This window comes from Biomphalaria glabrata, chromosome 2 (genome assembly GCF_947242115.1).
Source record: "Biomphalaria glabrata chromosome 2, xgBioGlab47.1, whole genome shotgun sequence".
NCBI classification, from domain to species: domain Eukaryota; kingdom Metazoa; phylum Mollusca; class Gastropoda; family Planorbidae; genus Biomphalaria; species Biomphalaria glabrata.
This window is the reverse complement of record NC_074712.1, coordinates 33,874,850-33,901,534: the sequence shown is the minus strand read 5'-3', so window position 1 is coordinate 33,901,534 and position 26,685 is coordinate 33,874,850. Positions and strand designations below refer to the sequence as shown.

Below are 26,685 nucleotides of genomic sequence, written 5' to 3'. Positions count from 1 at the left end.
ACGAACTCAACTACACTATACCTATAACGCTGACATTACCTCACATTAGCCCAACTAAACCAAACCTCTGATGCTGACGTCACGTGAACCAACTCAACAATCATTCGAACCATTAATTAAAATAATATCTAAAACATCTACGTTCACGAATACGTAAGGTCAACATTTTGAACTGGAACAACACTATTGACTTTATTTGTATGTAGTGTCAGAAATAGACCTTCAAATCATGGCATCATTGCATTACAGATCTAGTAGTGTGAACGTACAGGATCAAAACTATTATCAAAAGAAATAAAAACAATAAATCTGGTCCTCTAGCCTTCAAGTTTCCTGAACTACTGCTCTAGACCAAAGGTAACATTAACAGTAATGGAAGTTAACTTTGAAATATATGGTTCATTGGAGACTTGAGATTGGAGAGTTCTATTCTGTTCAACTTTATTGTAAGAATGATTTAAACGTAGGTCCACATTGACTTACTGCTTGCATTCATGCAATAGGAAGTGTCATCAGCTCTTGGATTGGACGCTCTGATACTTAGAATGTCTTTAGGCTGGTCAGCCTGGAACACACAATTGAGGTTAATTGACAACATTAAAAGTTTAAAGGACATCATCTTCAGGTTAATTGACAACATTAAAAGTTTAAAGGACATCATCTTCAGGTTAATTGACAACATTAAAAGTTTAAAGGACATCATATTCAGGTTAATTGACAACATTAAAAGTTTAAAGGACATCATCTTCAGGTTAATTGACAACATTAAAAGTTTAAAGGACATCATCTTCAGGTTAATTGACAACATTAAAAGTTTAAAGGACATCATCTTCAGGTTAATTGACAACATTAAAAGTTTAAAGGACATCATCTTCAGGTTAATTGACAACATTAAAAGTTTAAAGGACATCATCTTCAGGTTAATTGACAACATTAAAAGTTTAAAGGACATCATCTTCAGGTTAATTGACAACATTAAAAGTTTAAAGGACATCATCTTCAGGTTAATTGACAACATTAAAAGTTTAAAGGACATCATCTTCAGGTTAATTGACAACATTAAAAGTTTAAAGGACATCATCTTCAGGTTAATTGACAACATTAAAAGTTTAAAGGACATCATCTTCAGGTTAATTGACAACATTAAAAGTTTAAAGGACATCATCTTCAGGTTAATTGACAACATTAAAAGTTTAAAGGACATCATCTTCAGGTTAATTGACAACATTAAAAGTTTAAAGGACATCATCTTCAGGTTAATTGACAACATATGCAGGTAGTCTTGAATGACGATTTTTTGGCAACAATTACCAAAAAAAAAAAAAAATAAATGCATTGGACATTTGAGCAAAATACAAAAGATACGTTGAAATAAAGATATTAAAAAATTTCTCGACTCATTCTTAGCAAAACTGGAAGAGATAACCAATAAAGAACGTGACAGCCTAAGAAATATGCAGACTTTGAGCCACTCTAAAATAAATGCTTAGACTTTCTTTACCCTTGCTTAGAATGCCCTATTATAGAGTCACTAGTGCAGGGCAGCGGTGGAGGGCAGTGATGAAGGGCAATGGTGGAGGGCATTGGTGGAGGGCAGTGTTGGAAATAAAAGGAGTGGGAGTTACTTTCAAACCTTTTGGAAACAAAGACGAGTTTATCTTGGAAGTTCGTTACATTAAAATGGTTTCTAGATCAGCTGCTCTTATTCAGAAATGTCCAGCCGTGAAAAAAAGAGGACTTCTTTGGATGTACGTTTTAAAGATAAAAATGTTGTTCAAGAACTGATTAAGAAATAAAGTTAAATTGGTGTTGAAAAAAATAGTCAAAGAAATTAAGCCATTGACACTCATAATCCCAAATCCAAAGTTCACGTTCATGAGAGATGTGTGAGCACCTGTAGGATGGCCAAAGACCTTCATGTATCTACAACAGGAATTGATGGACATTAAACTGATCATAAACTAAAGTCTAAACAATTTTGGATGTACGTGTGCTCAGAAATCTGACGGTCTTCGTTCTAGGGGATGAATATTAAAAACTCATTTCTTCTGTCAAAGAGTATCTGCTCCTACATTTGCGACAATGAATCTGTAAGTCGTGAACTGTGGCCTTCATGGACTAATGATCAATAGAAATGAACGTACAATTTCTCGACAATGTTGAACTCTTGACAGTGTTGAACTCTCGACAATGTTGAACTCTTGACAATGTTGAACTCTCGACAATGTTGAACTCTTGACAATGTTGAACTCTTGACAGTGTTGAACTCTTGACAATGTTGAACTCTTGACAATGTTGAACTCTTGACAGTGTTGAACTCTTGACAATGTTGAACTCTTGACAATGTTGAACTCTTGACAATGTTGAACTCTTGACAATGTTGAACTCTTGACAATGTTGAACTCTTGACAATGTTGTACTCTCGACAATGTTGAACTCTCGACAATGTTGAACTCTCGACAATGTGTTACAGTCTGAACGCGGATCAGTTGTTATGTTTGTCTTGTGTGTTACTGTTACTGGATTGAGATATAAACTGAACTAACGTTGAAAACAAAATAGTCGAAGACATTGACGTCACTAATCCCACAGTACCACGGAAACATGACCAGGTGTGAATGGAATAAGGAACTCTCCCTCTCCACCTGCCACGAACAATCTCGCCAGGCATGTAGATCACGTGGAACATTTCGTCACATAAAAGTTTGGATGAAATCCTTCCTGGATGATAGCATCCGTCCAGGAGAGGATTATCCACCAGGCACACCAGTCGCTTGACAAGCTAGCCTATGCCGCACAAATAAATAAATAAACTCAATTTGCGTCTATCAAAAACTCATCGGCGTTTAGCAGCGGGGGGGGGGGGGGGGTATCTTGGTGAATGTTTAAATGATCGTTTTTTAAATGCATAAAAAATGTTCACTCAGGGCTTGAATCCTCAAGGGGACTAATTCAACTTATACCACCACATCTGTCAAGTACGATTTCTTTTCCTTGTTTGAGATACCAAAGACGATAATTAATTATATAACTAATCAGTTAATTCTTTTTATCGATTCTTGTGTTGTCAGGTAAATGAAATAATTGTGCTAAATTTCAGCTTGATTCGAGACTGGATGGGGTTAGAAATAACATGTACAAACATTTGGTCAGACAGACAGAGTGTGTTGATAGAAGCTTTGTAAAAAATAATACTGACAAGTCGTTGTGTTAAAAACTGGACATGCTAATAACGTTACCTTATTAGGTCTGAGCAATGAATCTACTGCGGGTGGTAATGCTCGAGGCTGTGCAGCCAACTGTCTCCATATTACCAGATCATCTGTCAGGCAGTCCAGAGCCTAAGGAGTTGTGAATGGTATAAACAGTTAGATCAGCAAATAGTCTACATGCTGGAGAACTCTATTGGAAGTATGTAATACATGGAGGCCAATCTTTATAGAGCAGCAAATAGTCTACATGCTGGAGAACTCTATTGGAAGTATGTAATACATGGAGGCCAATCTTTATAGAGCAGCAAATAGTCTACATGCTGGAGAACTCTATTGGAGGTATGTAATACATGGAGGCCAATCTTTATAGAGCAGCAAATAGTCTACATGCTGGAGAACTCTATTGGAGGTATGTAATACATGGAGGCCAATCTTTATAGAGCAGCAAATAGTCTACATGCTGGAGAACTCTATTGGAGGTATGTAATACATGGAGGCCAATCTTTATAGAGCAGCAAATAGTCTACATGCTGGAGAACTCTATTGGAGTATGTAATACATGGAGGCCAATCTTTATAGAGCAGCAAATAGTCTACATGCTGGAGAACTCTATTGGAGGTATGTAATACATGGAGGCCAATCTTTATAGAGCAGCAAATAGTCTACATGCTTGAGAACTCTATTGGAGGTATGTAATACATGGAGGCCAATCTTTATAGAGCAGCAAATAGTCTACATGCTGGAGAACTCTATTGGAGGTATGTAATACATGGAGGCCAATCTTTATAGAGCAGCAAATAGTCTACATGCTGGAGAACTCTATTGGAGGTATGTAATACATGGAGGCCAATCTTTATAGAGCAGCAAGCTGATTTAGTGCATCCGGTGTAGAGAATAGGGAAATAGTGAGAAGCCAAGAATTGTAATAAACCAGACAATCATTTGTCGACAGTTTTCACCTGTCTCAGCTCTTTTGTTTGTAGTACCCAAAGAAATTCTTATTTGGTTTTGGCTACAATGATCTTTCAATATGACGTTTATAATATTTTTGTATCTTTTTTTTATTATTATTAATTTCTCCCAATCTTCCACTATTCATTTTCTTATTTTTACTTTTATGTTCCAATATATTGCAACCACATTTCTTCGCACCGCTTTTTCTTCTTTTTCTCTTTTACTATTTATTGCTCAAAGAACATAAACGGAGTATTTGGTACTTGGAAACAAAGAGTAGATTACTAGTATGAACTTTTAGAGGAAAAATCTGCAATAATTTTTTAAAATTCCTATTATCAGCTTGCAAACTCTTCAATGGCAAAACCTGGAGCCTAGACACGGATCTCGATTTTATTACAAATTTGACAGTTCATGTATATTTGGGGGGGAGGGGGAATTACTAGGTAATTGGTCACACAGGGAAAGCTTCGTAAAGGAGAAATTGTCTTTTTAAAAAGTATTATTTTTCTCTTTGATCTGAACCTTTTAATAATTGCTATCTTTGGTACCGCAGTGTTGAATGTTTAGCGGCAACTTTCTAGCTTTGTGTATTTTAGTCCCATTTAGAACCTTGTTTTGAATGTAATGAATTCAAACCTATAAAAGTGGATCTATATGTGTACTCACTCTGTCATGGTAGTGGAGCTGTATCGTTGCTACAGACGCTAAGCGTGACAGAACAAAACAGTAACATTTTCTTTCTTCTAGAATGGCCTGAAAAAAAGTGTGTGTTGTTAAGCATTAAAGAATTGCATCATTACCAACAGGACTGCTAAATATTAATAAAGTTTTATTGAGAAAGATTTATACAAGGCATGCCGGGACTCAAACACAAGCCTGTTGTGTCCATCAATATTGCTCGCCTAGAGAGACCTCCAATTTAGTTTCAGTAATTAGTATTGGTTAATGTGCCAGTAAGGAATTAAGACTAAGACTAAGACTGCTTTATTGATCCTTACGGAAATTTGTTGTGATTACAAGGACTCTTTTCTCATATAAAGACAACACAACCGAAACATACACATAAATACAACAGACACAACATAAAGAGTTCATTCAGCGACTACACACAGGTATCTTGGTGCTTTTCATGTTCCCTGATCAATGAGTGGCGGTGATAGAGTCTGACCGAGTGAGGTACAAACGAGTTTTTGTACCGCTCCGTTCTTGTTTTGATTGACAGCAGTCGCCCACTTCGCGACTACCTGTCGTAGTTCTGATGGAGCGGGTGGCCGTTGTCTTCCAAGATTTTTTCGATTTTTCTTAGGCACTTTTGTTCAAAAAGTTGCTTTAAATGTGGTAATGTTGTGAGTGTAATTTTTTATGCTTTTTTTATGATGATTTCTAGACATCGCAACAGTTTAGATGAGGCGTTGCCTAGCCAACAAGTTATTTCGTATGTTAGCAGATTTTGTATAGTCGCGCCGTAAAAAGTCTCAAGGATCTTCTTGTTTAAACCCTAGGTGGCTCTTTTCAACTCAAGCCCTTCCAGAAAACATCCTAGTGTGCAGCCTTATGACAATACACACCCACGCGATAGACCCATGGCCCAAAGACACACCCACGCGATAGACCCATGGCCCAAAGACACACCCACGCGATAGACCCATGGCCCAAAGACACACCCACGCGATAGATCCATGGCCCAAAGATACACCCACGCGATAGACCCATGGCCCAAAGACAGACCCTAATTTGACTTGTTCGCATTTAAGGCATTCTATTTCAAATTTCTGTTCGGATGAATTGAAACGCTGAAAGATGAAACTCTAAGATTTAAAGCTTCTAATAGTTATCATTCAAGTCTCGAGAATGATATAAATCAATTATAATAAACAATTTTAACAATTACAGTTCTCCACAAAAAAAAAAAAAATCAAATAATGGTTAATCAACATCTTCGTTCATTTAAGTTCTAGGACTATCAGATAATAGTAACCCGTGGTTGATCAACATTCAAGCACAATTGCAAAGAATGGCAACAATAGTAGTCACTCAATGAAGCACTAAAAGCATACATTCTATGCTCCTATTTCTGGATTAAGATTTGTGTACTTAAGAAACTCGTGACTATATATCAGATGATGAGGAAATGAACTGTAAGTGACGAGGACTAAGAAAGTTTTCTTGCTTTAAACTTTTTTTTCGACGTAAAAAATGAAATTTCTTTTGTTACTTTTACAGAAACATATTTTTGTATGTTATTTTAGTTTAGAAAAAGGAAAAAAATATGTGGGTGTGGGAGCACATTTCCCCATAAGCAATATTAATGGGAGCTTCTCTTTAGTCCAGCACTAATTACTGACAACTTAAAAAATAATCAATCAAAGATTAATCGTTCATTTAAGTAATAAGAATGACAAGTAAAATGAACCTGTGTTGGCATCTCTCTAGGTACAGATATTGAGCACATTAAGACTTACCAGTTTTAAACCTTGAAGTCTAAACTCGTCTAATCTTTCTTGGTACTTGGCCACAGCCCGGGTGTGCTGGGGAGGGGAGATCATAGCCATGGCATTATGTCGAGACTGTGAAATGTATTCTAAGATGTTACAGACCATTCGTTCCATACAATACTACCAAAATATTTATTTTATATGGTTTTGTCCTAGCCTATGGAACAAGACATTTAAATGTATTCTAAGGCTACTGTCAGTTGTACACTGTCTCTTTTCTATTTGAAATCTTCGTTAGCTTTAGCCGGTCAGTAGCTTGGAACTCGTCCGTAAGAATGTGTTCACGAAATGTGTGTTGTGTAGTCATTCAGTGTATTAAAGACATACTAAGCAGACATATATCTCTATATCTTCTATACAAATTACGATCACATTTTAATACACAATGGCTGTCACGTGACAGTTTTTTTTTTCGTTGTTTTATTGATATTATCACGTGATTAGATGTTGTTTGTTTACGATTGGTGAATGAGGTCCATTCTACCAATTGTAGTTTTTTTTTATAAAGAAAATGTTATATCCATTGTATCTATTAAAATGAACGCTAGATTTGTCTTTTGAACCAAGACGAGATTGCTAACACTATTCCAATTAATTTAATTATTAAGTAAACAAAAAAAAAGTAAACATATTTTTTTAAAAATTGTTTGAAGCAATAAAAACACAAGCTTCCACAAAGTCCTGTTTGGTGGTATTGGATAAATATGATCATTTATGCCTACAATTTTTTTAAATAAGCCAAAAATGCATCAGCTGTTTTTAAACTAAAAAAGAACAGGTATACAATTGTGAAATTTAACCTTCAATTACTAATAAGGGATGGTTTATCCTTAAATATTGTCCAATGAGCCCCTTTCAAAGTACAGCCCATCCACAAAGATCCCAGTTTGCAACCCCCCAAAAAAAAGAAAAAGGCCATATTGGACTATCCCTACATTATGAGTGTTGATTTCTTTGTGCTTCTTATCGCTTGTATAAGGTCTAATCATTTGGAAATCTCACAGGGCTTGACTGAAGAAAGGGGAATAAGAACATGGACAAGTTTACGTGCTACTCTCAGCCAATATTGTAAATGTACGCTGCTGTCATGTATGCTGTAATGTACGCTGCTGTCACGTATGCTGTAATGTACGCTGCTTTAATTTACGCTACTGTAATGTATGTTACTGTAATGTATGCTGCTGTAATGCATGCTACTGTAATGTATGCTGCTGCAATGTATGCTGCTGTAAATTATGCTGGTTGTGAATATCTTGACATGAGTTACGATGTGTGAGTGTTCGATTATTGTACATCCATACAACTATACATTATAAGAAAATGATAAACGTGACATGATCTGACTGAAGTAAAGTGCTCTTACAGAATGGAGTCTTCAGTCTTCTGTCACTAGATCCATGATACCCGTCTGAATCTTACCGAGCTTGTCAAATGGCATTGAGTTTATTTGACAATGCTGCATATAAGTTGAACCTTTATCCTTTTGTATTTTGGACCGGTGCGGTGACTGAATGGTTAAGGCTTAGCTTCCCCGAACCTGGGTCCTGGCTTCGAATCTCGGTGAAGACTGGGACTTTAAATCTCGGGATTTTTAGGGCGCCTTGAGTCCACCCAACTCTAATGGTGCCTGACTTTAGTTGGGCAAAGTAAAGGCGGTTGGTCGTTGTGCTGACCACATGACACTCTGCTTGTTAACCGTTGTCCAAAGAAAGATGACCTTAACATGATCTGCCCTATATAGAAAGGACTGAAAGGAACTTTACAATGTTGGACCTTGGGGCAACACATGTGATATGTCGACCGTCTTGCACCATTCCTCTCTCTCTCTTGCCTTGATTTGAGTTTCCTTTAATGAACTCCCGTCCATTCTTTGATGTTATCCTTCCATCACTTCTTTTCCCTGGTACTGTACCCTGGTACTGTTCCCTGGTACTGTTACCTGGCACTGCTCCCTGGTAGTGTTCCTTGGTACTGTTCCTGATACTGTTGCCTAGTACTGTTCCCTGTTACTGTTTCACCTAAAACATCTTTTTAATACCTTCGTTGAAAGGATAATGAAGGATGCCCTTGGAAGCTTGTGAAGAAATGGCGAAAGAATTATTTCGTTTTGCGTATGACAAGATGGTCTGGCAGGAACAGAGGAAGAGTAAGATGACTTGGTGATGCGCATAGACAAAACTTACGCAACAAATACGCGTCAATGTCAGGAACGCACATTCTGACCAATAGTGAACAAGGCTTTAAGATAGACATCAGTATTGGAGGCAGGGGCGGACTGGGTATCAATATCGGCCCATGCATTACCATATAAACCGGCCCACAAATGGCATGTCATATATTTTCGGTGTGGGGGGAGGGGGGATTTTTACTCCACTTCGCAATTTATATATTTATTAGTGTGTGTGTGTAATTAATCTTCATTACATTCTGATCGTTCATTCTTTCAAACGTTTTTTCGACCCTAGAATACTCTCTTCCTATAATTAGTGGAAAGACAGTATACATCGCCAAGGGACAGGTAGGGAGTCCTGGGGAGCGCTACGAGCTCCCCCCAGTGCCCGGAACCAAGCATTATTTCCGATATTTTAAGCTTTAAAAAAATGCTTATTCTGAGGTATCTACAGTACAATTATCCTACTACTCATCCGCTAAAAAAATTCAAAAACCAAATCTGCTATTCAATGGAGTCCAGCGACCTGTAGAAAATGGTAAAATGCTTTAGTTTTTGTATTGGAGAAGGCCCGGCCCGTGGAAACGATCGTAGGAGGAAACGATTAGGCTAAAGGGTAGCAAAACAAGACTCTCGTGGGGGTGCGTAAGGGGGTGCGAGAGCATCCTCATTGCACTGCGCGGAGTTGTAAAAAAGCTCCCTCAACCTAGTCACATTCCAGGCGCTGTTCCTCAAGGGGCCGTTACATAATAAATGGCGTGTCCCGCATGGTTAGCCTGGTATAGAAAAGAAAAATGGCGGGGGGTCTTAGTAGATCTATACGCGGCCTCTTGCCGCGAGTCTGACCGTGACCTCCGTGACGAAGGCGCCGGTCTGACCCACCCGCCAGACAAAAGTGTACACTGTTTTTATACAGGCTGGTGAGATGGGGCTCTTGTTCACTTTTGCTGGCCTAGAGTTCCAAGAGCCGAACGCTCAACTCTACCTGACAGTTTAAGAAGAAGAAGTATTGGAGAGGGAAGGGAAACCACAAAACCACTTTTGGCTACGCTCATGAAATTTGGAAACTGTAGTTTGCTTACGTTGGCTGCACTGGGGCAGTAAGTAAAGTTTCCCTTTCAGACAATGAGGTCTGAGGTAAGTGATGGTTTGAAGACCCTCCCCTCTCGGCTACGCCCATGTGTTATAATATAGATGTAAGCCTAATTCTCTACAAAATATATAAAGTTTGATAACGCATCGAAAACTGGATGTATGCATTCGCTGGATTACATAATGTATTCTATTTATACATGTATGTAGTCTGAAAACTATAAACAATACAATAGCAGCCTAATTAGTTTGAAGCTTTTTGGTATTACTTATAGATTTCAAACAAAATTAATTGTAATAAGAATTTAAAAAAAAACAAAACAAAAAAAAAAAAAAACACAAGAAAACGTGTTCGGGCCTTTGTGTCTTGCTGCTGTCTTATTTTTTTTTAAATGTCTGCATTGAAATTTTTTTTTTTTGTCGGTCGCGACCAGACCGGCCCATTTGGTACCGGCCCACCGGGCATTTGCCCGTTTGCCCATATAGCCAGTCCGCCCCTGATTGGAGGTGAAATACTGTTAGAAGTTTTAAATAACTTCGAGCTATCGTTTTAGACGAAGGTCTGTATGTCTGTTTATATGAAAATGTGTACACACACTGAGGTGGTATACATCATCTATTCAGAGATTGTAGGACTGACTTAACATAGGAATGGTGTTTCTACATTTCAAGTTGTCAGGTCACGCACATAATGGATAAGATTTATATTTAATGTTGCATAAAAGAAACATTGACCTTGCTACAAATTTAAGCTTCACTTTCTCTCATTTATACCATGGAAGTCAAAGAAACGGAACGATAGTAAGTCACTCGTTTGTTGTTGTTGTTGTTGTTGTATTATTTCCTTTTTTTTCATGGCGTTTTAAGAGTGACAATTCAAAATTTAAAATGTTTTGTCTAAGCCTCGACAAAACTGATTTAAGCAGTTAGGAAATGTTTAGTCTAAGGCTGGTCAAAACTGACTTAAGCAGTTAGGAAATGTTTAGTCTAAGGCTGGACAAAACTGACTTAAGCAGTTAGGAAATGTTTAGTCTAAGGCTGGTCAAAACTGACTTAAGCAGTTAGGAAATGTTTAGTCTAAGGCTGGACAAAACTGACTTAAGCAGTTAGGAAATGTTTAGTCTAAGGCTGGTCAAAACTGACTTAAGCAGTTAGGAAATGTTTAGTCTAAGCCTCGACAAAACTGACTTAAGCAGTTAGGAAATGTTTAGTCTAAGGCTGGACAAAACTGACTTAAGCAGTTAGGAAATGTTTAGTCTAAGCCTCGACAAAACTGACTTAAGCAGTTAGGAAATGTTTAGTCTAAGCCTGGACAAAACTGAGTCGAGCAGTTAGGAAATGTTTAGTCTAAGGCTGGACAAAACTGACTTAAGCAGTTAGGAAATGTTTAGTCTAAGGCTGGACAAAACTGACTTAAGCAGTTAGGAAATGTTTAGTCTAAGGCTGGACAAAACTGAATTAAGCAGTTAGGAAATGTTTAGTCTAAGCCTCGACAAAACTGACTTAAGCAGTTAGGAAATGTTTAGTCTAAGCCTCGACAAAACTGAATTAAGCAGTTAGGAAATGTTTAGTCTAAGGCTGGACAAAACTGAATAAAGCAGTTAGGAAATGTTTAGTCTAAGCCTCGACAAAACTGACTTAAGCAGTTAGGAAATGTTTAGTCTAAGCCTCGACAAAACTGACTTAAGCAGTTAGGAAATGTTTAGTCTAAGGCTGGACAAAACTGAATTAAGCAGTTAGGAAATGTTAAGTCTAAGCCTCGACAAAACTGACTTAAGCAGTTAGGAAATGTTTAGTCTAAGCCTCGACAAAACTGAATTAAGCAGTTAGGAAATGTTTAGTCTAAGCCTCGACAAAACTGACTTAAGCAGTTAGGAAATGTTTAGTCTAAGCCTCGACAAAACTGACTTAAGCAGTTAGGAAATGTTTAGTCTAAGCCTCGACAAAACTGACTTAAGCAGTTAGGAAATGTTTAGTCTAAGCCTCGACAAAACTGACTTAAGCAGTTAGGAAATGTTTAGTCTAAGGCTGGACAAAACTGACTTAAGCAGTTAGGAAATGTTTAGTCTAAGGCTGGACAAAACTGACTTAAGCAGTTAGGAAATGTTTAGTCTAAGGCTGGTCAAAACTGACTTAAGCAGTTAGGAAATGTTTAGTCTAAGGCTGGACAAAACTGAATTAAGCAGTTAGGAAATGTTTAGTCTAAGCCTCGACAAAACTGACTTAAGCAGTTAGGAAATGTTTAGTCTAAGGCTGGACAAAACTGACTTAAGAAGTTAGGAAATGTTTAGTCTAAGGCTGGACAAAACTGAGTCGAGAAGTTAGGAAATGTTTAGTAAAAGGCTGGTCAAAACTGAGTCGAGCAGTTAGGAAATGTTTAGTCTAAGGCTGGTCAAAACTGACTTAAGCAGTTAGGAAATGTTTAGTCTAAGGCTGGACAAAACTGACTTAAGCAGTTAGGAAATGTTTAGTCTAAGGCTGGACAAAACTGACTTAAGCAGTTAGGAAATGTTTAGTCTAAGGCTGGACAAAACTGACTTAAGCAGTAAGGAAATGTTTAGTCTAAGGCTGGACAAAACTGAGTCGAGCAGTTAGGAAATGTTTAGTCTAAGGCTGGACAAAACTGAGTCGAGCAGTTAGGAAATGTTTAGTCTAAGGCTGGACAAAACTGACTTAAGCAGTTAGGAAATGTTTAGTCTAAGGCTGGACAAAACTGACTTAAGCAGTTAGGAAATGTTTAGTAAAAGGCTGGTCAAAACTGACTTAAGCAGTTAGGAAATGTTTAGTAAAAGGCTGGTCAAAACTGACTTAAGCAGTTAGGAAATGTTTAGTCTAAGCCTCGACAAAACTGACTTAAGCAGTTAGGAAATGTTTAGTCTAAGGCTCGACAAAACTGACTTAAGCAGTTAGGAAATGTTTAGTCTAAGGCCTCGACAAAACTGACTTAAGCAGTTAGGAAATGTTTAGTCTAAGCCTCGACAAAACTGACTTAAGCAGTTAGGAAATGTTTAGTCTAAGGCTGGACAAAACTGACTTAAGCAGTTAGGAAATCTTTAGTCTAAGGCTGGACAAAACTGACTTAAGCAGTTAGGAAATGTTTAGTCTAAGCTTCGACAAAACTGAATTAAGCAGTTAGGAAATGTTTAGTCTAAGCCTCGACAAAACTGACTTAAGCAGTTAGGAAATGTTTAGTCTAAGCCTCGACAAAACTGACTTAAGCAGTTAGGAAATGTTTAGTCTAAGCCTCGACAAAACTGACTTAAGCAGTTAGGAAATGTTTAGTCTAAGCCTCGACAAAACTGACTTAAGCAGTTAGGAAATGTTTAGTCTAAGCCTCGACAAAACTGACTTAAGCAGTTAGGAAATGTTTAGTCTAAGCCTCGACAAAACTGACTTAAGCAGTTAGGAAATGTTTAGTCTAAGCCTCGACAAAACTGACTTAAGCAGTTAGGAAATGTTTAGTCTAAGCCTCGACAAAACTGACTTAAGCAGTTAGGAAATGTTTAGTCTAAGCCTCGACAAAACTGACTTAAGCAGTTAGGAAATGTTTAGTCTAAGCCTCGACAAAACTGAATTAAGCAGTTAGGAAATCTTTAGTCTAAGCCTCGACAAAACTGACTTAAGCAGTTAGGAAATGTTTAGTCTAAGCCTCGACAAAACTGAATTAAGCAGTTAGGAAATGTTTAGTCTAAGGCTGGACAAAACTGACTTAAGCAGTTAGGAAATGTTTAGTCTAAGCCTCGACAAAACTGACTTAAGCAGTTAGGAAATGTTTAGTCTAAGCCTCGACAAAACTGACTTAAGCAGTTAGGAAATGTTTAGTCTAAGCCTCGACAAAACTGACTTAAGCAGTTAGGAAATGTTTAGTCTAAGGCTGGACAAAACTGACTTAAGCAGTTAGGAAATGTTTAGTCTAAGGCTGGACAAAACTGACTTAAGCAGTTAGGAAATGTTTAGTCTAAGGCTGGACAAAACTGACTTAAGCAGTTAGGAAATGTTTAGTCTAAGGCTGGACAAAACTGACTTAAGCAGTTAGGAAATGTTTAGTCTAAGGCTGGACAAAACTGAGTCGAGCAGTTAGGAAATCTTTAGTCTAAGGCTGGACAAAACTGACTTAAGCAGTTAGGAAATGTTTAGTCTAAGGCTGGACAAAACTGACTTAAGCAGTTAGGAAATGTTTAGTCTAAGGCTGGACAAAACTGACTTAAGCAGTTAGGAAATGTTTAGTCTAAGGCTGGACAAAACTGACTTAAGCAGTTAGGAAATGTTTAGTCTAGGGCTGGACAAAACTGAGTCGAGCAGTTAGGAAATGTTTAGTCTAAGGCTGGACAAAACTGACTTAAGCAGTTAGGAAATGTTTAGTCTAAGGCTGGACAAAACTGACTTAAGCAGTTAGGAAATGTTTAGTAAAAGGCTGGTCAAAACTGACTTAAGCAGTTAGGAAATGTTTAGTAAAAGGCTGGTCAAAACTGACTTAAGCAGTTAGGAAATGTTTAGTCTAAGCCTCGACAAAACTGACTTAAGCAGTTAGGAAATGTTTAGTCTAAGGCTCGACAAAACTGACTTAAGCAGTTAGGAAATGTTTAGTCTAAGCCTCGACAAAACTGACTTAAGCAGTTAGGAAATGTTTAGTCTAAGCCTCGACAAAACTGACTTAAGCAGTTAGGAAATGTTTAGTCTAAGGCTGGACAAAACTGACTTAAGCAGTTAGGAAATCTTTAGTCTAAAGCTGGACAAAACTGACTTAAGCAGTTAGGAAATGTTTAGTCTAAGCCTCGACAAAACTGAATTAAGCAGTTAGGAAATGTTTAGTCTAAGCCTCGACAAAACTGACTTAAGCAGTTAGGAAATGTTTAGTCTAAGCCTCGACAAAACTGACTTAAGCAGTTAGGAAATGTTTAGTCTAAGCCTCGACAAAACTGACTTAAGCAGTTAGGAAATGTTTAGTCTAAGCCTCGACAAAACTGACTTAAGCAGTTAGGAAATGTTTAGTCTAAGCCTCGACAAAACTGACTTAAGCAGTTAGGAAATGTTTAGTCTAAGCCTCGACAAAACTGACTTAAGCAGTTAGGAAATGTTTAGTCTAAGCCTCGACAAAACTGACTTAAGCAGTTAGTAAATGTTTAGTCTAAGCCTCGACAAAACTGACTTAAGCAGTTAGGAAATGTTTAGTCTAAGCCTCGACAAAACTGACTTAAGCAGTTAGGAAATGTTTAGTCTAAGCCTCGACAAAACTGAATTAAGCAGTTAGGAAATCTTTAGTCTAAGCCTCGACAAAACTGACTTAAGCAGTTAGGAAATGTTTAGTCTAAGCCTCGACAAAACTGAATTAAGCAGTTAGGAAATGTTTAGTCTAAGGCTGGACAAAACTGACTTAAGCAGTTAGGAAATGTTTAGTCTAAGCCTCGACAAAACTGACTTAAGCAGTTAGGAAATGTTTAGTCTAAGCCTCGACAAAACTGACTTAAGCAGTTAGGAAATGTTTAGTCTAAGCCTCGACAAAACTGACTTAAGCAGTTAGGAAATGTTTAGTCTAAGGCTGGACAAAACTGACTTAAGCAGTTAGGAAATGTTTAGTCTAAGGCTGGACAAAACTGACTTAAGCAGTTAGGAAATGTTTAGTCTAAGGCTGGACAAAACTGACTTAAGCAGTTAGGAAATGTTTAGTCTAAGGCTGGACAAAACTGACTTAAGCAGTTAGGAAATGTTTAGTCTAAGGCTGGACAAAACTGAGTCGAGCAGTTAGGAAATGTTTAGTCTAAGGCTGGACAAAACTGAGTCGAGCAGTTAGGAAATGTTTAGTCTAAGGCTGGACAAAACTGACTTAAGCAGTTAGGAAATGTTTAGTCTAAGGCTGGACAAAACTGACTTAAGCAGTTAGGAAATGTTTAGTCTAAGGCTGGACAAAACTGACTTAAGCAGTTAGGAAATGTTTAGTCTAAGGCTGGACAAAACTGACTTAAGCAGTTAGGAAATGTTTAGTCTAAGGCTGGACAAAACTGAGTCGAGCAGTTAGGAAATCTTTAGTCTAAGGCTGGACAAAACTGACTTAAGCAGTTAGGAAATGTTTAGTCTAAGGCTGGACAAAACTGACTTAAGCAGTTAGGAAATGTTTAGTCTAAGGCTGGACAAAACTGACTTAATCAGTTAGGAAATGTTTAGTCTAAGGCTGGACAAAACTGACTTAAGCAGTTAGGAAATGTTTAGTCTAAGGCTGGACAAAACTGACTTAAGCAGTTAGGAAATGTTTAGTCTAGGGCTGGACAAAACTGAGTCGAGCAGTTAGGAAATGTTTAGTCTAAGGCTGGACAAAACTGACTTAAGCAGTTAGGAAATGTTTAGTCTAAGGCTGGACAAAACTGACTTAAGCAGTTAGGAAATGTTTAGTAAAAGGCTGGTCAAAACTGACTTAAGCAGTTAGGAAATGTTTAGTAAAAGGCTGGTCAAAACTGACTTAAGCAGTTAGGAAATGTTTAGTCTAAGCCTCGACAAAACTGACTTAAGCAGTTAGGAAATGTTTAGTCTAAGGCTCGACAAAACTGACTTAAGCAGTTAGGAAATGTTTAGTCTAAGCCTCGACAAAACTGACTTAAGCAGTTAGGAAATGTTTAGTCTAAGCCTCGACAAAACTGACTTAAGCAGTTAGGAAATGTTTAGTCTAAGGCTGGACAAAACTGACTTAAGCAGTTAGGAAATCTTTAGTCTAAAGCTGGACAAAACTGACTTAAGCAGTTAGGAAATGTTTAGTCTAAGCCTCGACAAAACTGAATTAAGCAGTTAGGAAATGTTTAGTCTAAGCCTCGACAAAACTGACTTAAGCAGTTAGGAAATGTTTAGTCTAAGCCTCGACAAAACTGACTTAAGCAGTTAGGAAATGTTTAGTCTAAGCCTCGACAAAACTGACTTAAGCAGTTAGGAAATGTTTAGTCTAAGCCTCGACAAAACTGACTTAAGCAGTTAGGAAATGTTTAGTCTAAGCCTCGACAAAACTGACTTAAGCAGTTAGGAAATGTTTAGTCTAAGCCTCGACAAAACTGACTTAAGCAGTTAGGAAATGTTTAGTCTAAGCCTCGACAAAACTGACTTAAGCAGTTAGTAAATGTTTAGTCTAAGCCTCGACAAAACTGACTTAAGCAGTTAGGAAATGTTTAGTCTAAGCCTCGACAAAACTGACTTAAGCAGTTAGGAAATGTTTAGTCTAAGCCTCGACAAAACTGAATTAAGCAGTTAGGAAATCTTTAGTCTAAGCCTCGACAAAACTGACTTAAGCAGTTAGTAAATGTTTAGTCTAAGCCTCGACAAAACTGACTTAAGCAGTTAGGAAATGTTTAGTCTAAGGCTGGACAAAACTGACTTAAGCAGTTAGGAAATGTTTAGTCTAAGCCTCGACAAAACTGACTTAAGCAGTTAGGAAATGTTTAGTCTAAGCCTCGACAAAACTGACTTAAGCAGTTAGGAAATGTTTAGTCTAAGCCTCGACAAAACTGACTTAAGCAGTTAGGAAATGTTTAGTCTAAGGCTGGACAAAACTGACTTAAGCAGTTAGGAAATGTTTAGTCTAAGGCTGGACAAAACTGACTTAAGCAGTTAGGAAATGTTTAGTCTAAGGCTGGACAAAACTGACTTAAGCAGTTAGGAAATGTTTAGTCTAAGGCTGGACAAAACTGACTTAAGCAGTTAGGAAATGTTTAGTCTAAGGCTGGACAAAACTGAGTCGAGCAGTTAGGAAATCTTTAGTCTAAGGCTGGACAAAACTGACTTAAGCAGTTAGGAAATGTTTAGTCTAAGGCTGGACAAAACTGACTTAAGCAGTTAGGAAATGTTTAGTCTAAGGCAGGACAAAACTGACTTAAGCAGTTAGGAAATGTTTAGTCTAAGGCTGGACAAAACTGACTTAAGCAGTTAGGAAATGTTTAGTCTAAGGCTGGACAAAACTGACTTAAGCAGTTAGGAAATGTTTAGTCTAGGGCTGGACAAAACTGAGTCGAGCAGTTAGGAAATGTTTAGTCTAAGGCTGGACAAAACTGACTTAAGCAGTTAGGAAATGTTTAGTCTAAGGCTGGACAAAACTGACTTAAGCAGTTAGGAAATGTTTAGTAAAAGGCTGGTCAAAACTGACTTAAGCAGTTAGGAAATGTTTAGTAAAAGGCTGGTCAAAACTGACTTAAGCAGTTAGGAAATGTTTAGTCTAAGCCTCGACAAAACTGACTTAAGCAGTTAGGAAATGTTTAGTCTAAGGCTCGACAAAACTGACTTAAGCAGTTAGGAAATGTTTAGTCTAAGCCTCGACAAAACTGACTTAAGCAGTTAGGAAATGTTTAGTCTAAGGCTGGACAAAACTGACTTAAGCAGTTAGGAAATCTTTAGTCTAAGGCTGGACAAAACTGACTTAAGCAGTTAGGAAATGTTTAGTCTAAGCCTCGACAAAACTGAATTAAGCAGTTAGGAAATGTTTAGTCTAAGCCTCGACAAAACTGACTTAAGCAGTTAGGAAATGTTTAGTCTAAGCCTCGACAAAACTGACTTAAGCAGTTAGGAAATGTTTAGTCTAAGCCTCGACAAAACTGACTTAAGCAGTTAGGAAATGTTTAGTCTAAGCCTCGACAAAACTGACTTAAGCATTTAGGAAATGTTTAGTCTAAGCCTCGACAAAACTGACTTAAGCAGTTAGGAAATGTTTAGTCTAAGCCTCGACAAAACTGACTTAAGCAGTTAGTAAATGTTTAGTCTAAGCCTCGACAAAACTGACTTAAGCAGTTAGGAAATGTTTAGTCTAAGCCTCGACAAAACTGACTTTAGCAGTTAGGAAATGTTTAGTCTAAGCCTCGACAAAACTGAATTAAGCAGTTAGGAAATCTTTAGTCTAAGCCTCGACAAAACTGACTTAAGCAGTTAGGAAATGTTTAGTCTAAGCCTCGACAAAACTGACTTAAGCAGTTAGGAAATGTTTAGTCTAAGCCTCGACAAAACTGAATTAAGCAGTTAGGAAATCTTTAGTCTAAGCCTCGACAAAACTGACTTAAGCAGTTAGGAAATGTTTAGTCTAAGCCTCGACAAAACTGAATTAAGCAGTTAGGAAATGTTTAGTCTAAGGCTGGACAAAACTGACTTAAGCAGTTAGGAAATGTTTAGTCTAAGCCTCGACAAAACTGACTTAAGCAGTTAGGAAATGTTTAGTCTAAGCCTCGACAAAACTGACTTAAGCAGTTAGGAAATGTTTAGTCTAAGCCTCGACAAAACTGACTTGAGCAGTTAGGAAATGTTTAGTCTAAGGCTGGACAAAACTGAGTCGAGCAGTTAGGAAATGTTTAGTCTAAGGCTGGTCAAAACTGACTTAAGCAGTTAGGAAATGTTTAGTCTAAGGCTGGACAAAACTGACTTAAGCAGTTAGGAAATGTTTAGTCTAAGGCTGGACAAAACTGACTTAAGCAGTTAGGAAATGTTTAGTCTAAGGCTGGACAAAACTGACTTAAGCAGTTAGGAAATGTTTAGTCTAAGCCTCGACAAAACTGACTTAAGCAGTTAGGAAAGGTTTAGTCTAAGCCTCGACAAAACTGACTTAAGCAGTTAGGAAATGTTTAGTCTAAGCCTCGACAAAACTGACTTAAGCAGTTAGGAAATGTTTAGTCTAAGCCTCGACAAAACTGAATTAAGCAGTTAGGAAATCTTTAGTCTAAGCCTCGACAAAACTGACTTAAGCAGTTAGGAAATGTTTAGTCTAAGCCTCGACAAAACTGAATTAAGCAGTTAGGAAATGTTTAGTCTAAGGCTGGACAAAACTGACTTAAGCAGTTAGGAAATGTTTAGTCTAAGCCTCGACAAAACTGACTTAAGCAGTTAGGAAATGTTTAGTCTAAGCCTCGACAAAACTGACTTAAGCAGTTAGAAAATGTTTAGTCTAAGCCTCCACAAAACTGACTTAAGCAGTTAGGAAATGTTTAGTCTAAGGCTGGACAAAACTGACTTAAGCAGTTAGGAAATGTTTAGTCTAAGGCTGGACAAAACTGACTTAAGCAGTTAGGAAATGTTTAGTCTAAGGCTGGACAAAACTGACTTAAGCAGTTAGGAAATGTTTAGTCTAAGGCTGGACAAAACTGACTTAAGCAGTTAGGAAATGTTTAGTCTAAGGCTGGACAAAACTGACTTAAGCAGTTAGGAAATGTTTAGTCTAAGGCTGGACAAAACTGACTTAAGCAGTTAGGAAATGTTTAGTCTAGGGCTGGACAAAACTGAGTCGAGCAGTTAGGAAATGTTTAGTCTAAGGCTGGACAAAACTGACTTAAGCAGTTAGGAAATGTTTAGTCTAAGGCTGGACAAAACTGACTTAAGCAGTTAGGAAATGTTTAGTAAAAGGCTGGTCAAAACTGACTTAAGCAGTTAGGAAATGTTTAGTAAAAGGCTGGTCAAAACTGACTTAAGCAGTTAGGAAATGTTTAGTCTAAGCCTCGACAAAACTGACTTAAGCAGTTAGGAAATGTTTAGTCTAAGCCTCGACAAAACTGACTTAAGCAGTTAGGAAATGTTTAGTCTAAGCCTCGACAAAACTGACTTAAGCAGTTAGGAAATGTTTAGTCTAAGCCTCGACAAAACTGACTTAAGCAGTTAGGAAATGTTTAGTCTAAGCCTCGACAAAACTGACTTAAGCAGTTAGGAAATGTTTAGTCTAAGCCTCGACAAAACTGACTTAAGCAGTTAGTAAATGTTTAGTCTAAGCCTCGACAAAACTGACTTAAGCAGTTAGGAAATGTTTAGTCTAAGCCTCGACAAAACTGACTTAAGCAGTTAGGAAATGTTTAGTCTAAGCCTCGACAAAACTGAATTAAGCAGTTAGGAAATCTTTAGTCTAAGCCTCGACAAAACTGACTTAAGCAGTTAGGAAATGTTTAGTCTAAGCCTCGACAAAACTGAATTAAGCAGTTAGGAAATGTTTAGTCTAAGGCTGGACAAAACTGACTTAAGCAGTTAGGAAATGTTTAGTCTAAGCCTCGACAAAACTGACTTAAGCAGTTAGGAAATGTTTAGTCTAAGCCTCGACAAAACTGACTTAAGCAGTTAGGAAATGTTTAGTCTAAGCCTCGACAAAACTGACTTAAGCAGTTAGGAAATGTTTAGTCTAAGGCTGGACAAAACTGAGTCGAGCAGTTAGGAAATGTTTAGTCTAAGGCTGGTCAAAACTGACTTAAGCAGTTAGGAAATGTTTAGTCTAAGGCTGGACAAAACTGACTTAAGCAGTTAGGAAATGTTTAGTCTAAGGCTGGACAAAACTGACTTAAGCAGTTAGGAAATGTTTAGTCTAAGGCTGGACAAAACTGACTTAAGCAGTTAGGAAATGTTTAGTCTAAGGCTGGACAAAACTGACTTAAGCAGTTAGGAAATGTTTAGTCTAAGGCTCGACAAAACTGACTTAAGCAGTTAGGAAATGTTTAGTCTAAGCCTCGACAAAACTGACTTAAGCAGTTAGGAAATGTTTAGTCTAAGCCTCGACAAAACTGACTTAAGCAGTTAGGAAATGTTTAGTCTAAGGCTGGACAAAACTGACTTAAGCAGTTAGGAAATCTTTAGTCTAAGGCTGGACAAAACTGACTTAAGCAGTTAGGAAATGTTTAGTCTAAGCCTCGACAAAACTGAATTAAGCAGTTAGGAAATGTTTAGTCTAAGCCTCGACAAAACTGACTTAAGCAGTTAGGAAATGTTTAGTCTAAGCCTCGACAAAACTGACTTAAGCAGTTAGGAAATGTTTAGTCTAAGCCTCGACAAAACTGACTTAAGCAGTTAGGAAATGTTTAGTCTAAGGCTGGACAAAACTGACTTAAGCAATTAGGAAATGTTTAGTCTAAGGCTGGACAAAACTGACTTAAGCAGTTAGGAAATGTTTAGTCTAAGGCTGGACAAAACTGACTTAAGCAATTAGGAAATGTTTAGTCTAAGGCTGGACAAAACTGACTTAAGCAGTTAGGAAATGTTTAGTCTAAGGCTGGACAAAACTGACTTAAGCAGTTAGGAAATGTTTAGTCTAAGGCTGGACAAAACTGAGTCGAGCAGTTAGGAAATGTTTAGTCTAAGGCTGGTCAAAACTGACTTAAGCAGTTAGGAAATGTTTAGTCTAAGGCTGGACAAAACTGACTTAAGCAGTTAGGAAATGTTTAGTCTAAGGCTGGTCAAAACTGACTTAAGCAGTTAGGAAATGTTTAGTCTAAGGCTGGACAAAACTGACTTAAGCAGTTAGGAAATGTTTAGTCTAAGGCTGGACAAAACTGAGTCGAGCAGTTAGGAAATGTTTAGTCTAAGGCTGGACAAAACTGAGTCGAGCAGTTAGGAAATCTTTAGTCTAAGGCTGGTCAAAACTGACTTAAGCAGTTAGGAAATGTTTAGTCTAAGGCTGGACAAAACTGACTTAAGCAGTTAGGAAATGTTTAGTCTAAGGCTGGACAAAACTGAGTCGAGCAGTTAGGAAATGTTTAGTCTAAGGCTGGACAAAACTGAGTCGAGCAGTTAGGAAATCTTTAGTCTAAGGCTGGACAAAACTGACTTAAGCAGTTAGGAAATGTTTAGTCTAAGGCTGGACAAAACTGAATTAAGCAGTTAGGAAATGTTTAGTCTAAGCCTCGACAAAACTGACTTAAGCAGTTAGGAAATGTTTAGTCTAAGCCTCGACAAAACTGACTTAAGCAGTTAGGAAATGTTTAGTCTAAGGCTGGACAAAACTGACTTAAGCAGTTAGGAAATGTTTAGTCTAAGGCTGGACAAAACTGACTTAAGCAGTTAGGAAATGTTTAGTCTAAGGCTGGACAAAACTGACTTAAGCAGTTAGGAAATGTTTAGTCTAAGCCTCGACAAAACTGACTTAAGCAGTTAGGAAATGTTTAGTAAAAGGCTGGTCAAAACTGAGTCGAGCAGTTAGGAAATGTTTAGTCTAAGGCTGGTCAAAACTGAGTCGAGCAGTTAGGAAATGTTTAGTCTAAGGCTGGTCAAAACTGAGTCGAGCAGTTAGGAAATGTTTAGTCTAAGGCTGGTCAAAACTGAGTCGAGCAGTTAGGAAATGTTTAGTCTAAGGCTGGTCAAAACTGAGTCGAGCAGTTAGGAAATGTTTAGTCTAAGGCTGGTCAAAACTGAGTCGAGCAGTTAGGAAATGTTTAGTCTAAGGCTGGTCAAAACTGAGTCGAGCAGTTAGGAAATGTTTAGTCTAAGGCTGGTCAAAACTGACTCGAGCAGTTAGGAAATGTTTAGTCTAAGGCTGGTCAAAACTGAGTCGAGCAGTTAGGAAATGTTTAGTCTAAGGCTGGTCAAAACTGAGTCGAGCAGTTAGGAAATGTTTAGTCTAAGGCTGGTCAAAACTGAGTCGAGCAGTTAGGAAATGTTTAGTCTAAGGCTGGTCAAAACTGAGTCGAGCAGTTAGGAAATGTTTAGTCTAAGGCTGGTCAAAACTGAGTCGAGCAGTTAGGAAATGTTTAGTCTAAGGCTGGTCAAAACTGAGTCGAGCAGTTAGGAAATGTTTAGTCTAAGGCTGGTCAAAACTGACTCGAGCAGTTAGGAAATGTTTAGTCTAAGGCTGGTCAAAACTGACTCGAGCAGTTAGGAAATGTTTAGTCTAAGGCTGGTCAAAACTGAGTCGAGCAGTTAGGAAATGTTTAGTCTAAGGCTGGTCAAAACTGACTCGAGCAGTTAGGAAATCTTTAGTCTAAGGCTGGACAAAACTGAGTCGAGCAGTTAGGAAATGTTTAGTCTAAGGCTGGTCAAAACTGAGTCGAGCAGGCACTAAACTTACGGGTGCTTCTTTTTCTGCGTCGAATATTCCTTTGGATTGATTTTTCTTCTTGAATTTCTCAAGGGCAGCAACAGCTTTCGTATAAGGTCCAGTGACCTCTTTGTGACCTTGATGATACTTTCGTTGTTCGGCCTGGCGATACAAGAAATAAATCAATTAGATAATATGGTACCTCTCCCCTACACTCCCACCCTCTCTCTCCCCTTCCTCTCATGACATATCTTCTTACTTCTCAGCCTGATGTCAGCGTTGTTGAACTTCACAACACTGGAGAGTTCTCCCCAAAAATGCTGACCCACTTTGTCTGCAGATGTAAAACTTGCTGTAATCTGTTGCATCCTAACGTTTTATGAATTAAACAACTAAAAGGTCACCCACATGTTCTGTAAGTCATTTCATTCATAGAAAGTTCAGAAGAAAAAAAAGTCGTTCTAGCTAATTCAGATTTCTATAGATCTAGTAATCAGTGGTGTATAACTCTCATTTTGTTTGTGTGGACATAGATATACAAAGGTTTCTAGTGTCCAGTTGTAAATATTGTATGTGTGGACAGAGATATACAAAGGGTTTCTAGTGTCCAGTTGTAGATATTGTTTGTGTGGACAGAGATATACAAAGGATTTCTAGTGTCCAGTTGTAGATATTGTTTGTGTGGACAGAGATATACAAGGGTTTCTAGTGTCCAGTTGTAAATATTGTATGTGTGGACAGAGATATACAAAGGGTTTCTAGTGTCCAGTTGTAGATATTGTTTGTGTGGACAGAGATATACAAAGGATTTCTAGTGTCCAGTTGTAGATATTGTTTGTGTGGACAGAGATATACAAGGGTTTCTAGTGTCCAGTTGTAAATATTGTATGTGTGGACAGAGATATACAAAGGGTTTCTAGTGTCCAGTTGTAGATATTGTTTGTGTGGACAGAGATATACAAGGGTTTCTAGTGTCCAGCTGTAAATATTGTTTGTGTGGACAGAGATATACAAAGGGTTTCTAGTGTCCAGTTGTAGATATTGTTTGTGTGGACAGAGATATACAAAGGATTTCTAGTGTCCAGTTGTAGATATTGTTTGTGTGGACAGAGATATACAAGGGTTTCCAGTGTCCAGCTGTAGATATTGTAGGTGTGGACAGAGATATACAAGGGTTTCTAGTGTCCAGTTGTAGATATTGTAGGTGTAGACAGAGATATACAAAGGTTTCTAGTGTCCACCTGTAGATATTGTATGTGTGGACAGAGATATACAAAGGTTTTCTAGTGTCCAGTTGTAGATATTGTAGGTGTGGACAGAGATATACAAAGGGTTTCTAGTGTCCAGCTGTAGATATTGTTTGTGTGGACAGAGATATACAAAGGTTTCTAGTGTCCAGCTGTTGATATTGTAGGTGTGGACAGAGATATACAAGGGTTTCTAGTGTCCAGTTGTAGATATTGTTTGTGTGGACAGAGATATACAAAGGTTTCTAGTGTCCAGTTGTAGATATTGTAGGTGTGGACAGAGATATACAAAGGGTTTCTAGTGTCCAGCTGTAGATATTGTAGGTGTGGACAGAGATATACAAAGGTTTCTAGTGTCCAGATTTAGATATTGTATGTGTGGACAGAGATATACAAAGGTTTCTAGTGTCCAGCTGTAGATATTGTAGGTGTGGACAGAGATATTCAAAGGGTTTCTAGTGTCCAGTTGTAGATATTGTATGTGTGGACAGAGATATACAAGGTTTCTAGTGTCCAGTTGTAGATATTGTAGGTGTGGACAGAGATATACAAAGGGTTTCTAGTGTCCAGCTTTAGATATTGTAGGTGTGGACAGAGATATACAAAGGTTTCTAGTGTCCAGATTTAGATATTGTATGTGTGGACAGAGATATACAAAGGTTTCTAGTGTCCAGCTGTAGATATTGTAGGTGTGGACAGAGATATTCAAAGGATTTCTAGTGTCCAGTTGTAGATATTGTATGTGTGGACAGAGATATACAAGGTTTCTAGTGTCCAGCTGTAGATATTGTATGTGTGGACAGAGATATACAAAGGGTTTCTAGTGTCCAGCTGTAGATATTGTTTGTGTGGACAGAGATATACAAGGGTTTCTAGTGTCCAGCTGTAGATATTGTTTGTGTGGACAGAGATATACAAGGGTTTCTAGTGTCCAGCTGTAGATATTGAATGTGTGGACAGAGATATACAAAGGTTTCTAGTGTCCAGCTGTAGATATTGAATGTGTGGACAGAGATATACAAGGGTTTCTAGTATCCAGCTGTAGATATTGTTTGTGTGGACAGAGATATACAAGGGTTTCTAGTGTCCAGCTGTAGATATTGAATGTGTGGACAGAGATATACAAGGGTTTCTAGTGTCCAGCTGTAGATATTGAATGTGTGGACAGAGATATACAAAGGTTTCTAGTGTCCAGCTGTAGATATTGAATGTGTGGACAGAGATATACAAGGGTTTCTAGTGTCCAGCTGTAGATATTGAATGTGTGGACAGAGATATACAAAGGTTTCTAGTGTCCAGCTGTAGATATTGAATGTGTGGACAGAGATATACAAAGGTTTCTAGTGTCCAGCTGTAGATATTGAATGTGTGGACAGAGTTATACAAAGGTTTCTAGTGTCCAGCTGTAGATATTGAATGTGTGGACAGAGATATACAAAGGTTTCTAGTGTCCAGCTGTAGATATTGAATGTGTGGACAGAGATATACAAGGGTTTCTAGTGTCCAGCTGTAGATATTGAATGTGTGGACAGAGATATACAAGGGTTTCTAGTGTCCAGTTGTAAATGGGAGATCAAATAGTACTTGATGAACTCAGCAGCAATATCTCATAATGATCAAGCTTCAGTTCCAAGCTATTCTAGAGGGAAGAAGTCTACATTATTTCACCATTACCTAAACACAGTGTACGCTACATTGCGAGGAGGAGGGCTCTACAGTCAATTGTTAAACAGTCCTTGAACTTGAAAAAAAAAACTAAAAAAAATTTACGTCGGTT

General features: G+C 37.9%; 1 protein-coding gene across 1 annotated transcript in view; it reads right to left on the bottom strand.

Annotated features, from left to right (window-relative positions):
• LOC106055937 (brain-specific angiogenesis inhibitor 1-associated protein 2-like protein 1) overlaps positions 1-26,685 on the bottom strand; it is a 59,747-nt gene that overhangs the window by 5,423 nt on the left and 27,639 nt on the right. Inside the window, exons 6-10 of the mRNA XM_056020157.1 lie at positions 23,692-23,823; positions 6,632-6,697; positions 4,836-4,922; positions 3,240-3,341; positions 484-565 (exon numbers count right to left, since the gene is read on the bottom strand). Coding sequence (XP_055876132.1) covers positions 484-565; positions 3,240-3,341; positions 4,836-4,922; positions 6,632-6,697; positions 23,692-23,823 — 469 coding nt within the window. The remainder of the gene's footprint in view (positions 1-483; positions 566-3,239; positions 3,342-4,835; positions 4,923-6,631; positions 6,698-23,691; positions 23,824-26,685) is intronic.